Source organism: Zootoca vivipara, chromosome 1 (assembly GCF_965207765.1).
Source record: "Zootoca vivipara chromosome 1, rZooViv2.hap1.1, whole genome shotgun sequence".
NCBI classification, from domain to species: Eukaryota; Metazoa; Chordata; class Lepidosauria; order Squamata; family Lacertidae; genus Zootoca; species Zootoca vivipara.
The window spans coordinates 102,985,650-103,001,188 of record NC_142582.1 but is presented as its reverse complement, the minus strand read 5'-3'; the positions used below and the strand labels follow the sequence as shown (position 1 = coordinate 103,001,188).

At 42.1% G+C, this 15,539-nt stretch overlaps 1 protein-coding gene across 2 annotated transcripts in view; it reads left to right on the top strand.

Moving 5' to 3' along the window:
- SLC25A21 (solute carrier family 25 member 21) overlaps nt 1–15,539 on the top strand; it is a 277,654-nt gene that overhangs the window by 259,771 nt on the left and 2,344 nt on the right. Inside the window, exons 5-9 of one of the 2 annotated variants that reach the window (XM_035109126.3) lie at nt 235–294; nt 3,191–3,298; nt 10,050–10,214; nt 12,687–12,868; nt 14,674–14,726. In XM_035109126.3, coding sequence (XP_034965017.1) covers nt 235–294; nt 3,191–3,298; nt 10,050–10,214; nt 12,687–12,868; nt 14,674–14,726 — 568 coding nt within the window. The remainder of the gene's footprint in view (nt 1–234; nt 295–3,190; nt 3,299–10,049; nt 10,215–12,686; nt 12,869–14,673; nt 14,727–15,539) is intronic. The other variant, XM_035109135.3, reaches the window with a different exon arrangement.

Here is a 15,539-nt window from a genome sequence, read left to right as displayed (position 1 = left end):
TAATTAGATTGAGTGCTTGGTATCTGTGTGTGTTTTTTAAGTGATCTGAGAATAAAATTTGCCTGATTCAAATTTAACCAAAGCCCTGTGTGTAGTACTAATCACTCAACAAGGGACCACCAGATCAAATCCTTCTCTTTGTCTTTCGTTAGACCAATAAAGGTAAACAGCTTTCTCTGATAAGAATCTCTACTCCATTCTTGAGTTTTAAATTTCACTGTATTTACTTTCCAGTTTTTCACCTTTGAACAATACAAGAAATTACTTGGAAATGTTTCACTGTCACCAGCACTGGTAAGTAAGGTTATACACTTTTGTAATGGGAATAAGGAGACTTACTATAGTTCTCATGAGACATTCTTCCTCCTTCTCCTTCTCCTTTTCCCCTCACATTGATCAATAGAATGAAGTAGGATGAGCAAAGACACATGATGGAGGGACAAAGCAGAGAGAGAAGAGAAAACTGTTAGATCCATATGCTTTGTGGACTAACAGAAAGAACTTTTGCTCACACACAATGGAAGAGTAAAACATCCTGCCAATGGCAGCCCCACATTAATTTTGGACCTTGATAGGGGACATTTCAGAGATGGTCCGCATGAAGGAGGATCTTTGTATCATTGTGCAAGTGCAGCTGCTACTCCTGCCAGTCTGGATCCCACCCTCTTTGTTTATGCAAAATATGGAAGAGAATTTGTGCCTGGAGATCTCTGGGCAGGATGCATCTCATAGATCCTAGGAACTTGGCCACCCAGGAATCAGTCCATGTGACTTTAATGCTGTTACCAAAAAGCAAATTGGAAGAGTGCACTGGCAAAAAAAAAAAACCCAAAAACTCCTGACCATCTGGATTATAGATTTCTTGGTTAAACAAGTTATAGGATTGGAAGCATTTCTGGAGTTTGGCTCTCTCAGTGGAAGTTTTGTGACAGGCATATTTTTGTTTGTCATATAAAGGAAGAGACCCTTCATTAGAATTTGCATAATTGGCCAACGTGATATAAAGTCAGCATGAAGACACTGAGTTATTACTATTCTAGTTATTGAATGCATCTGTTATATTACTGTTATTACATTGTCCCCATTCCTTGAAGGTTCTCTCTCTCTCTCTGCCTTTTCTTTTCCTTTCTTTCATTTCTTTTTCTTTTCTTGCGGACTGCCACTTTCCCCAAATAACATGAGATAAATCCTTAAAGTTGCCATGTACCTTTTTAACAGTGAAAGCTCTGGTTCGTTTTGCTTTCCAGGAGAAAACAGTCTTTTGTTGTACAGCATTCTTTACTCGTGGTTTACTGCGCTTCATAGACTATGGACTATTTCTCATGTTATAAAGCCTTGGCAGAGGAGACGGACAGTAATGATTCAAGGGCTTTTTGGCAAGGAGATAGTGAAGGCAAACAAGAGATGTACCTGAAGTCAGGCAGAATGACTCTGGATCTGGCAGAGCTCACAAAAAAGAAAACAATTTTTTCCCCAGCAGGTAAAAAGTTGGTTTGGGGGTCTAAAGGTAAAGGGTAAAGGGGCCCCTGATCATCAGGTCCAGTCGTGTCCGACTCTGGGGTTGCGGCGCTCATCTTGCTCTATAGGCAAGGGAGCCAGCGTTTGTCCGCAGACAGCTTCTGGGTCATGTGGCCAGCATGACAAAGCTGCTTCTGGTGAACCAGAGCAGCACATGGAAATGCCGTTTACCTTCCTGCCAGAGCGGTCCCTATTTATCTACTTGCACTTTGATGTGCTTCCGAACTGCTAGGTGGGCAGGAGCTGGGGCCAAGCAATGGGAGCTCACCCCATTGCAGGGATTCGAACCGCCGACCTTCTGATCAGCAAGCCCTAGACTCTGTGGTTTAACCCACAGCGCCACCTGGGTTTGGGGGTCTACAACATCTATATAAACCCATTGATTCCAGTGGTCTATAGTTTGACCCAGCCCACTTCAAATCAACTGATTATATTTCTGCACCTGTGGTGGCAATGGACTGTGCCATTATTGTAGACATATTGGTATGATTATATCTGACTGTATGCCCCATACAACTCATCAGCTTATTCACCCAGTATGTTGAAGAATACTGGAAGCTGATTCTGTTTTCCTTACGAACTGCAGGGTCTAAAGAGGCCATCACTGTATAATCCTATACATCTTGACTCAGAAGCAAGCCCCAGTGCATTCAGTGGGTCTTAGCAGCATGTAATGATTTCAGCCTCTGCCACACACAAACACTTCCACCCATGCTCTGCAATTTCTCTATTCTTCCTCCAACCCCATGTAGAGTCAGAAGCTTTTCCAGAAATGAACTCTCCTCCAAGATTCAGCTGTCTTTGGAAGAGCCAGAGAATTCAGAAAACCCACTGCAATCATTGCATGCTAGGAAACAGTATGAAATAGCAGTCCACTGAAATCAATGTTCTTAAGCACAGCTAAGCCTCTACTGGGTTATGTGCTCAATGTTAGGAAACGTGGTTTTTTGAAGAAAAAAGTTTTACTCTTAAGTGATTTTACTCTATGTAAAATTTATATTATGTCAATGCCTTGACGGTCAGTTGCATTCTAATGAGGCCATAGCACCAAGCAGTATGTTATTTGGGGTATATAAATATTTGCCACCTATTACTAATACCTTACTTAAGTTGTTTCAGAGGTGAACTCTGCCTTGGAAAACTTTTCTTCTAAGACACTTGTTGAACTAAGAAGCGCAGTTATTTAGTCCTGTGTTTTCTTTGTATTAGATTTACTACCTAATTAAGTCACTGTTTTATACTTCCCTGGTAAGTGGTTTCAAGAGCTGCCTTTGTGTCTATATTATACTCATAATAACGTGTAAATTATTCTTCACGAGGCAAAACTCTCCTTAAACACAATGTGGAGGGCAAGCTTTATACCACATATACATTTCTTAAAATCACTCACAAAGCTTCCCCACCCCCATCTAGGGAGAATGTGTTGTTGATAGGACTTTGACATTTTATTTGGAATATTTGGAATGTGGTTTGTGGCTTTTGTAATTTCTTCTGCATGAACTGTCAACATCTAATCAAGGACGAAAGCTGTTTAGTAATGGTATACTACTGCACAAGGGTAGGTCTCTCGACTTTCATCATATCAGTCAGCTTAATGCTCAACTTCAGAATGTGATGTACGGGGATGTTTTACCGCAGTGTGCATGAAAACTGATTGATTTAACTCTTTTAGACATTTGCAGTTGCTGGCTTGGGATCCGGGCTAACAGAAGCAGTTGTGGTTAACCCTTTTGAAGTAGTCAAGGTTAGCCTCCAGGCAAATCGGGATGCTTTCTCAGAGGTATGGCAACTGGAATATTTTTTCAATATGTTGGGAAATGCAAGTGCTTGGATAACAAGTATAGAATGTTAATCAAGAGCGAGCTGTAGGAAGAGGGGAATCTCTTGGGGCAGTTTAAAACAAGTGATGGTCCCAGTTTAAGTGTTGCCATTTCAAAACAGCTGGAGAGGCAAATTTGAGACGGATGATGCGGTGGGAAATTAGTATTTGGCGGTGCCTCACCAATGTTTCTAGGGTATCCTTTGCTCTATAATGGTCAGGAAATGGAGTGGTACCAGCACAGAACAAAGGGAAGGGGGTAGGAGGAAGGGGAGAAGAATAGAAAGGAAGCAGCTTTTTGTTTTAAATATATATCCTCACTCTAAACTTTACATTGTGAAAGGTAAGCCTACAATTTGGTTTTTCAACATTATGCACTAAATTCCCCCCCGCCCAAAGTATTCTACTAACATGTTGAAAATCAACTAACAGAAGAGAGCATGAAAGTGCTCAAAGCCACAGTACATATAGGCTCTTATGTTTGTTAGGCCAGACGATTATGAGGCTATACCTCTGGAACACCAGCTTATATTGAACCAGACCTTTGGCCCAACTAGCTCATTACTGTTCCCAGAGTGGCACTCCTGGTAGGGCAGATCTGGAGCAGTGGCGGAGGAAGGGGGTGCGGGGGGTGCCGCCCACCCCAGGTGTCATCACTGGGGGGGGTGACAAAATGACCCCCAAAAAAGAGTTTAAAAAAATAAAAATTGGGCTCACTAAACTTTTTAGTTCGGTCAACAAACGTAACAAAATGTGGCTGGCACTGGGCGTCACACCACGGGGGCCGGCACTTACCACGGGCCCTGCAGTGTGCCTGAGCCACATGTCTCTTCTGGGAGTGACATGGTGGCTTGGGTGCCTGCAGGCTCCTGAAATGGCAGTGTGGGACTTGCGCCTGCCCTCCGCCTCTCCCTCCGCCGCCCTACAGATGAGCGGGAGGTGGCAGAGAGGCTCCAAGCAGCTCACCCCGTCCCCGGCTGCAGGACGCACATGCCACACCTGGAAACCTGAGCGGCTAGCTACGCCGCTGATCTGGAGTGATAACCTTCAAGCAGCAGTGTCAATTACCCATCAAGTCCAGCATCTGATTCTTAAAGTGGCCACCCAGGTGTGTCACGGTCCGGTTGGCAGGCGGTTGAAGCCCTGGCTGAGGATGTCAGGACCAGAGGCAAGATGGTGGTGAAGAAGCAGGAACAGGTGCAGGGTTGAGGGTCCAGCAGCAGGCATTCGCAGGGTCAAGGAGCAAGGCAGAGGCAAAGGTCTGGGAGTCAAGGAGCAAGGCGTCGGCAAAGCAAGGGTCCAAGGATCAAGGGGCCAGAAGCAAGCAGGCAGGGATAGCGTTGCTGTGGCAAAGAGCTGCAGGGAAATGCTGAGCTTTTATCCCTCCCAGCTCCTGCCACCAGGTGCAGTGAAGTATCAAGTGGCCTCACCTGAGTGACCACTCCTTGCTTTCTCCAGCACAAGCTGAGGCAGGCCCCAGTCCTGCAAAGCACTACAGACCCCAGAGCCTGACTCCTGCCCATACTCCTGACAAGGTGCCTGTGAGAAACCCACAAGCAGGATTTGAGCACAGAAGTGCTCTCCCCTCCTGTGGTTTCCAGTGACTGGTATTCAGAAGCTTTGCTGCCTCCAGCTGTGGAATCCAAGCATAGCCATCATGGCTAGTCACGCACAACCCGCAAGGCTCCAATAAAAACTGGGACATCCCATTTTTACCCACGAGAGCACAGCTGCCATTGGGGTCGCCTTGATCTTGCACAATTTTGCCCCGAGATCTCGTGCAGGGTTGTGATCTCGTGTGGCACCCCAAAATGCACAGCCCGAAAAAACCCACATCTTTTGGGCTCCGTGATGTCACATGAGTCACGTGACTCATGCAGGAACATGGACTGTAAGATGCACATCCCAGTTTTAGGACTCAACATGTTGGAGGGCATGGTAGCCATTGGTGGCTCTCTCCTTCATGCAATTTGTCTGTCTTTTAAAGCCGATTAGCTTGGTGGGTGCAGAGCAGTTTCTTGTTGGAAGACTCTATGGACATTTGCAACACAGAGTGGTTTGGGTAGCTGCTTTTGCATTTAGAGTCTTTCCTTTCCAGAGCACAGAGACCACCTGCACTTCAAGCACAAAAAGATAACAGAAGCCCCAGCATACTTCGCCACCTCCTTGCTGGAATATACAGTAGTTATTCTGTATGCCTTTTATTCAGGGCTCTTACTTAAAGAAACACATTTTCTTTACTTCAAATGCAGGAGAAATGAATCTACCAGCAAACAGTATGTCTTGACATGTTGGGAAATGCCCGAGAACTTTCTAAAGAAAACAAACAGAAAATTCCTTTCCTCATTTAAATAAATGAGATTTTGTTTTTATTTTATTTTATGGGGGGCGGTTGCTTTTCGTATAGACTCATCTGACTTTGGACACTAAGGTAGCCACAAAAAATAAATAATTTACCCCACTTACATGTGGGGTACAGTACTTACATGTAATAAGCAAATTGCAAACTTCAGAGCGAAGTGATTAGCAACAATTCTACAGGGTTCTTCCCCCCCCTACTTCTATCAATGGTATACTGAGACACAGTTTGTAAATAACAAATGAGAAAAACCGTGGCTTAACGTGAATGAGGAAGCAGGCAGGTCCCCAGAGAGAAGATTTCAGTGCCCTTCCCCCCATGGTTATCTTTCATGGTTTTCTGCTGGCTACAAGCAGCAGGACAACCACTGGCCATAGCTTTCTGCCTGCTAAACAGAGCTCAGGACCTCCGCCAGCAGTGGTGCTCCTCTATGCCAGCAGAGAGGTGGCCATGCTCAATCCTACCTCTCTTGATCCATCATAATTGCAGAGGGTTGTAGGATTGCGCTCAGTCCCATTGAAATCAATCAGGTGTACTTCTGAATAGACAGGTATAGGATTGCACTGTCTAACTCAGGGGTCCCCAAACTAAGGCCCGGGGGCCGAATGCGGCCCAATCGCCTTCTAAACCCGGCCCACGGACGGTCCAGGAATCAGCATGTTTTTACATGAGTAGAATGTGTCCTTTTATTTAAAATGCATCTCTGGGTTATTTGCGGGGCTTGCCTGGTGTTTTTACATGAGTCGAATGTGTCCTTTTATTTAAAATGCATCTCTGGGTTATTTGTAGTGCATAGGAATTCGTTCATACTTTTTTTCAAAATACAGTCCGGCCCCCAACAAGGTCTGAGGGACAGTGGACCGGCCCCCTGCTGAAAAAGTTTGCTGACCCCTGGTCTAACTGCACTTCTATACTCACCTCGATATGTGATCCTCAGATGAAGGGCAGTACAGTACAGTATATAAATTTAATTAATAATAATAATATTAGCCCCATTGAATTCATTGAGACTTACTTCCGAGTAAACATACATAGATTTGCACTTCTAATGCCCCCTAACATAACTTGGCTCTTGCCACACATTTCCATAGATGCAACACATTAATCAAAGAATCCTTTCCTGCCCCTTGAATTTTTCTCATTTCTTTTCAGAGCAATCTTAACGAGCTTTACAGAATCAGTTGTATGTTTTTTACATAGGCCTTTTCCAAATAGATCACTCCTGTTATTTATTGAGACTGCTTGCAGCGTACTAAAATCATAGTCTGGACAGACCTAGGTAAATATTACCATAGCAATTTATTTATATTTTTATGGTATTTGTATGACTCTCCCTGGGCATTAAGTTCTTGCTGGGAAGTTTACAATAAAGCCCTATACAGTCATACCTTGGTTTAAGTACACTTCGGGTTGAGTATTTCAGTTTAAGTACTCCGCGGACCATCTGGAACGGATTAATCCACTTTCCATTACTTTTAATGGGAAAGTTCGCTTCAGGTTAAGTACGCTTCAGGTAAAGTACTCTGTGGACCGTCTGGAGTGGATTAATCCACTTTCCATTACTTTTAATGGGAAAGTTCGCTTCAGGTTAAGTACGCTTCAGGTTAAGTACAGACTTCCGGAACCAATTGTGTACTTAAACCGAGGTACCACTGTATTCTATTGCAGCCATATAGTCTGTTGTTGTGTGAGGTTTGCTTTTTACTCTTACAAAGTGAATCATAGATACCTGTTAGATAAATGTAAATCTGAGTGAAACAAAATATTAAAAGGAAATTCAGCTTGCCTGTCACCTGAATAAGCACTAACCTGGTGGGTTGGATATTATTTGGATCATCTGTTGGTCATTTTTGCTGGCATTTCGCAATGGGAGCTCATTAAACAAATAAGTGCATTGAAATCAGCACCGTTTACAAAGCAGTAGTCAAAATTGTCTTCATTTCCCTGTTTAAGCATCCTTGCGGAAGTCAAGTTTTGCCTTTCTAATTAAATATTTGACTACGCAAAGGTAACATTAGTGGAAAGCAAAGTTAAGCAAGCAAACAATTGACAAGAAAAATAATAATCTTTAACTTGGGGCTAAAGACATAACAGTAAAAAAAATGTTAAAAGCAATCTTCCACAGTCATGCATTGGAGTTTTAAAAGTTTAAGACTCTAGAAATGGTCACACAAATTAGTTACACAGTTCCTCTAATCTGAAAGTATCCTCTCCCTGGCTGATTTAGAAGGAATGTTTACAACGGTTATTAGAAATATTTTTTAATAGGAAACTGATATTTTGTGGTTGTCGTTCAAGTGTAGTGTAAAGCAGGGGTGAGGAATCTATGGCCCTCCAGATCTTGGTGCTCTCCAACAAGACAGGTAGACTTCCAGTAAGTATCTTATTGGCCACCATGAGAACAGGATGTTGGGCTAGATGGGCCTTTGGTATGATCTAGCAGGCCTTTTCTTATTATATGTAACTCCTGTTAGCCCCAGCAAACATGGTCAATGGTCGTGATGGAAGATGTAGTCCAACATTTGAAGGGCCACAGGTTCCAATTATTGGTCAAAAGTGTGAGATTTTACCACCAAAGGAACACAAGGGAACAACAGAGAACCTGCACAAGTGACGCTGACAAACCACCGCCCCCCCCCACATATATTAAGTAAAATAGAAACATCGTCACCTGACCCCCGTCCACCTCCCCCATCTACTTCTATCCCCCTTTCAACAAATGAAACCGATTTGTAAAAATGTTACGAGAGACATTGCATATATTTCTGTAAATCAAGAAAATCTTTAATAAAAAACAAAAAAGTGTGAGATTTTTCAGATAGTCAAAATAACCCCAAAATAAGCAAGAGAAGCCAAAGGAAGAGTCTAGAATATCTTCAATTGTTCATTAGAAATATATTGTCTAGGAACAGGATTATTTTTATCTGGATTGTGATACATTTATTGCCTAGAACAGGCATCCCCAAACTTCGGCCCTTCAGATGTTTTGGACTACAATTCCCAACTTCCCTGACCACTGGTCCTGTTAGCTAGGGATCGTGGGAGTTGTAGGCCAAAACATCTGGAGGGCCGCAGTTTGGGGATGCCTGGCCTAGAATGTGAGAGTTTCCAGATCTTATAGTTAAAATAATCAAAACTAGGCTTCCAACAGTTCAGTAAGAAGGAGAAGAAGAAGGAGAAGGAGAAGGAGAAGGAGAAGAAGAAGAAGAAGAAGAAGAAGAAGAAGAAGAAGAAGAAGAAGAAGAAGAAGAAGAAGATGATGATTTGGGATCCTCGGGATCCCTTCCAACTCGAAAATACTACGATTCTGATTCTATATTCTATTATTTCTTACCCGCTCTTCACCATGAGGTCCCAAGGCAGGTTTCAACCATTTAAAATTACAATGCTAAAACACTTAAAGGAGATTGCAGTCCATTGAAATCTTGGGAGATTGGATAATTACAATGGAATGGTCTTGGTGGTGGGGTGCACATATTTGTTCTTGATTATTACTTTAATTTAAAAAATTAAAAACAAAAGAGATTGCCGTAAAGAGAATAGGGTGGGTTCAAAATCTCTCTCTCCCACTCAAATGTCCAGTGCCAGGGTAAAGAGTTGCACCTTCAGCATATGACGGGTGCCAAAGGAACTTTTGTGGGGAATGAATTCCACAACCTGAGGGCTGTCACAGATAAAGTCCTTTCCTGGGCCACCACCTCTTGAATTACCTCTCAAGAGGGCCCCCTCTGCCCATTGGTGAGAGGGAGGGGGAGTTCTGCAAGGGATTTGCCCCAGAGGCAGTGAAGACGAGGAGAAACGCCACACACCTGAACGCCTCTCTCTCCCCAAAACTTGGCAAGAGGGACATGTTCCACTGCTCGTGGAAGTGGTGGAGTGAGCAGGCTGGTGCTTCCACCACCAAAGGTGGCTGCTTGTCACAGGGGAACTCACCCCACCATTTCCACCAGCAGCAGAACATCCCCCTTTACACACACTGAGATTGCCCTTTTTCTTTGAAGCCCAGTCTTCCCCTTCATTCTGAGCTTCCCAAATGATGCTGAGCTCAATGGATCCATGGCAGCCTCTTACGTTCCTAAGGGCGATGTAACAGGAGGGGATGACAGCCCTCCCTGACTACTGTGCATGGGTCCAAGTTCATTCATGGATGTGCATGCATGTTTCAGAACAGATGCACTTCTAGTCATTACCTATTCACATGTGCATCTGCTTTCTTGGCAAATTATTGTATTTGGTTATATTTTAATATGGAATGTGCCATTTCATTTATTGTCTTCTACAACGGAGATTGGTTAAGCATCAAATTGGAAAAGGGGCCTATGGTTCATGGTTACTTTGCTTTTTTTCATACAGCAGCCCTCTACCTTTGGCAAAGCTCGGCAGATTATTCAGGCCAATGGGTTGGGTCTCCGGGGACTCAACAAAGGCTTGTCTGCTACTTTGGGACGTCATGGAGTTTTCAATATGGTCTATTTTGGTTTCTACTTCAATGTGAAAAACGTCGTTCCTGTCAGCAAGGTGGGTGCCTCATTCTATAAAATAAGAAACCTAATATAGTCATGACTGAGACCATTTGCGGTTGATAGAGCAAAAGGCAGGGAGGTCAAAGGTAGGCATATCCAGAGCCAGTGACAGGCAGAGCCAGCTAATTCTAGTTTTGTCACCATCCTCCTCTTTCATGTTCAGAGGCAGAATATCTATGAATGTCAGATGTAGAACGAAGCAACAGAGGAATACTGTTGCCCTGATGCCCTGCTTATCAACTTCCTTGAGGCATTTAGCAAGCCACTGTTGGAAACACCATGTTGAACTAGATCCAACAGTTTTTGGAATACAACTCCCACCATCCCAAGCTAGCAGGACCAATGGTGAGGGATCATGGGAACTGTAGTCCCAAAACAGCTGGAGACCCAAGTTTGGGAAACTCTGGACTAGATGGAGACAAGACTTCAACCTGGAGATAAGGCAAAGTCTCAGTCACAAGCCCGGTTATCAACCTATGCTTCTGCAATTATTTCTGCAACACCCATTTTAAAAAACAAACAAACTAATGACACACACTAAGGAAACAACAGACTTGCCCCAAATTATGAAATGAGTACAAGGCAGATTTGGGTGTCCAAGCCCCACAGCACAATATCATTCCTTTAACCCAAAAATGTATTGTGTTGTTTCCCTGAGAGGATATTTAACTTTAATTATGATAATGATGAGGCCATAGGGCTTTAAGGGAAGCAACTAGTGTATCCAATTCCTAAACCATAGAGATCCTAAAGCATATGCATCCTACTCACAGTGCATACAGGCCTATCATACAGTGACTGATGCTAGCAATCACCTGCTTCCTTTTTGTGGTGGCTTTGCCAACACTTGCAATGTGCCATGAAAACTCTAAAACTTGCAGCAGAAGTTCCTCTGCTGATAAGTCTTTCTACCAACTTGCTCATAATTTGTTCTCTGATTTCAGTAAATAAAACTTATGCCAGCAGCCTGGCAAATATGTTGGGTTGTTATTTTACAGTCTTCCGAAAGCTTCTTATAGTAAGTTATTATACTGCTTTTCCAATCCCCGAGTGAAGTTGTTCCTTCCCATTTTTGACCTGTATTTAACATGTTGTATTCCCTACCATTTTTCCAAAACATGGTGTGAACCCATCCAATCTTCTGAACAGGAAAATTACAAGCTCCATTAGCAGCTTATATCCTCTCTGATAATGCATTAATTGTATTAATTTAAAATTGCGCTTCTTGACATTTTAGCTAAAATAAACTATGTTTTGAGCTTTAAGATGTAGAACTGGAGCTTTTTAGTGTGGACCGACAGAATCTGGCCTGATACCACATGTGGATTTTACACCCATTTTGCTCCCTCTAAGGAATCTTCTGGCAATGTGTCGCAACAAATGTGCTCTGCATGTTACTATATTGTATAGAAATTAGGGGGTCTTTTCTTGCTTCCCTGGCGCAAGAATAAAAAGGGGGGTTCTTAAAGTCATATTGTAAAGTACCTAGGAAATCCAATATGACAGCATTCGCTGGCAGCTCCCAGCGTTCACACATATGGGATTAGACTTTATGAAGGAAAATTTCACTTCCAAATAAACTAATTGAGCACTTTTGATGTTCCAGGGAGTACGTGGGTAGGACGGCTGTCTGAGGAAATATGAACACAGTTGGATTGTCTCAGCCCATACAGAAAAAACGTTGTTTTCAGGCTGACTTTACAGCCAGTTTCTACCTTTTTTAAACCAGGGCAAAATAGTCGGCTTTGGGAACAATGTGTTGTAAATTCTTCAGCCAATTAGCTGAGTCAGTTACTACTGTTTATAATGCACAGGGCGCTCCTGTCTGCCTTGCAGTTGCACCGCTGTTGGATTGTTAATAGCAGGAAGCCGTTGCTGCTTAGTACAGTGCATCAGCTACACGTGAAACTAAATGTAAAAAACCTGGAGGGGAAAGCAGCAGACTTGAGATTAGCCTTTATTTAATTTAACATTTGGGGGTCTAGCACACAAATGAGCATTTTAGTAGGCTTCATGGTGGAAGTTGCTGTCATTTGTAAAATATTCTGGCCAATTAGCTAATAGTGTGCTTGGATTTCTCCCGTTTTGATACAGTAATACTAAGTACATTGTGAAGCCCAATTATACAAATCATCCCCATATGCCGTACCGGTCTTGCTTTATGAACTGTGTTTATAAATCCTGTGTGAGGAAATGTGTACTTCAGCAATTTAGACCATGTGTAAAAACATAGCCAATAGGATTGTCAAGAAAACAAGCCCCAGCGTAGGAAATCCTAATGTGTTCCGCTAGAATAACAGGAGTGTGTCGTGTCGTGCAAGACTTCTGATTAAATGCATATTACTTTATAGTCTTTAACCAATTGAGGTGCTTCTGTTCCTCTTTTAGTTTCTTTCTTTTTCTCTCTCTCTCCCATTCATTTTCTCCCTCTCCTACCCACTCCCCTTTTGTTTGTTTGTTTATCTAGGATCCAACCTTGGAGTTTCTGAGGAAATTTGGAATCGGGCTAGCCTCAGGAACAATAGCCTCGATTATTAACATCCCTTTTGATGTTGCAAAAAGTCGGATTCAAGGACCACAGCCGGTTCCTGGAGAGATCAAGTACAGGACCTGTTTTAAAACTATGGCAACCGTCTATAAAGAAGAAGGGTAAAGCATTCTTATTTCAGTCATAAATATCCAGGTCTCTGGCTTGTTCACATGAGTCCATAAAACCACATTGTTATATTTCAGATTTGATGAGGCCCATAAAAGCCACCCTTCGCAGTGCTTATGTATCAGGAGCGCTCAAGAGTGCAGCATTTCAGAAATGTGCCTATAAGCATTACAAAAGAAAAGTATTGCTTTATTTGAGTTTTCTGGAATTTTATTTACTACACACACACACACACACACAGAGAGAGAGAGAGAGAGAGAGAGAGAGAGAGAGAGAGAGAGAGAGAGAGAGAGAGAGAGAGAGAGAGAATGTATAAAATCTCCTAATAAGTCTACAGCAAGTCATTTCTGCTTTTTTACCATTTCATCAGTCTGGTAACTGTAGACATCTTTCAACCTCAGTATTGTAATTAGAAAATATATATTCTATTTTATTGCTCCCTTTGTGAATGAGGAAGAGTTGTAGCTCAGTGATAGGGTCACATACTTTTCAAGCGAAAGGTCCTGGTTCAATCCCTAGCATTTCCAAGTAGGGTTGAGCCATGAACGAAACCTGTCTGAAAATCTGCTAGTCAATGTCAGAAATAGTGAGTTAGATGGACTCTGTTGGTAAAAAGCCAGCTTCCTATGTTACAAAGATTCCTAAGTAGCCCGTGACAGAAGTGCTATTTTGGGGGGTGAAAGGATGTTATGCTATAATGGTCTTCCCATTTTCAGAGAGCAGCTGATGAGCCTGTCTCGTTCTAGTATACTAGGCAGCTGAGGAGAAGTCCCAGTTCCCTTAAGTAAGCAACTGGGCAATCCAGAAAAATGGACCCTTATAACTCTGCCACTTTTTAAGATTTTTTTCCAGTTGAAATTGTTGAGGAGGAATATTTGAACCAGTGGCATTCCCTGCTCCACTCAGATCCAAATGGCACCAGGCAACATGTACTGAATATTTTTCTCGTGGTATCATTAGAAAACGCAATCCAGAATCGGAACCCCATAAAGTGGCCAGCACACAGGACAAAGAATGAGAACTTCATTTTAACAGCTTTTTAAAATGTCCACTTGATTGCATCTTACTTTGCCCAAATCGATCTTGGAATATATCTATAGAGTGGCTGAAGGACATCTAAAACTGTCCACATTTCAGAAACTGGTCACAAAATTTATAGAGAACATGGAGATCATCAAATAAATCTTAGCCTTTCTCTCTGTCTTTCTTTCCCCCGTTTGTGTTTCTTTAGAGATTGGAGTGTTTGTGTTGACCATTCCATGCTAGCCTCAATAGCAGGATGAGAATGCAAACATTGACTTGGTGCATTCGTACCAAATTGCTGCAGTATAATTTCTCTCATTTTTTGAACTAGCATGTAAGGAACACCCTGAACTTAGTGTATGTTGTAAAATATGTCTAAAGTGAGAACTCGGGCACAGCAATATTGTTCAAGTAGTGTACAGTGTACAGTATTTGTATACTTCATTTGTATTTATACTTATTTTCAAACTCTACATACCGCCTCATATCAAGAGTTCTCTGGAAAGTTCACAACTAAAAAAAAAGTATAGTGCAGCTGCTATTAACAAATAGCAAATGTCACCTTAATTAAAGTCATGTTTTTTAGTAGAAGAGATCACAGCAAAGTGACCGTAAAATCAGCTATTTATCCCAGGTCAAGATGTTAAAATCCAGAAATTGTATACATTTGTTATTTCGCATACATTTTTAATGCACTGTCCCAGAAATTGAGCAAATATACATCCTTCCCCCCTCTACCAATTTAAATAAAAACATTCTTCATTGTTTTCTACAGATTTCTAGCCTTGTACAAAGGATTGGTTCCTAAAATCATGAGACTAGGACCAGGTAATTAAAAAAAAAATCTAATGCATTTAATCCTGCCTTGATTGTATTTTTGTAAATGTTATCTTAATATTCAATATTACTGTTAAATATTATTAAGACGAACTATATATACATACAAACACCGTAATATTGAAGTGAAACTACTGTTTGATTTTTTTTTATCTTATTGCAATATTTCATTGCTCTTATAGCAATCGATGCAGCCTCAGTCATAGCTGCCTGCAGAAACATGGGGCAGAAACATGGAAGGAAACCCATCAATGTCAGCTACCTTCCTTTATAGCTGATCCATATAATCAGGCACACACCTTTTTAAGTGTGTAAGCATCTTGTGTGTTTAGAATGCATTCTATATACCAGTTGCAAATTCTTATAGCCCTGTATACCTATAGTGCAAATGTAGAAATAAACAGGAGGAGGGAAAAATGGGATTGGCTCTTTTCTCAGTCTCCTCAATTGTGTTGTACCTAATGATGTCAGCCCTTTAGGTGCAAGGACTTCCACTTGTACAACCAGACTTCTTCCCTCTTCCCAACCGCAGATCTTCTCTGGGTGGTTGGGTGCAGAGGCATGCAGGGAGAAAAGGAAGAGGAGGAGGAGTCCTGTTGACAGGCAAAAGTCCTTGTACTAATAAGTTGATTTTGTTGGATACAAACCATTGATTCTAACCTATGCCCAGGATTTATGCCCTAACACATATATGTTGGAAATGCTGATCTTTACCCTGTAACAATGCAGAGCCAATACACAGAAGCTATCATCAATATAGAAAGGGCAAGGGCAGAGTTGGCAGCCTCAGACTCATTTCCCTCC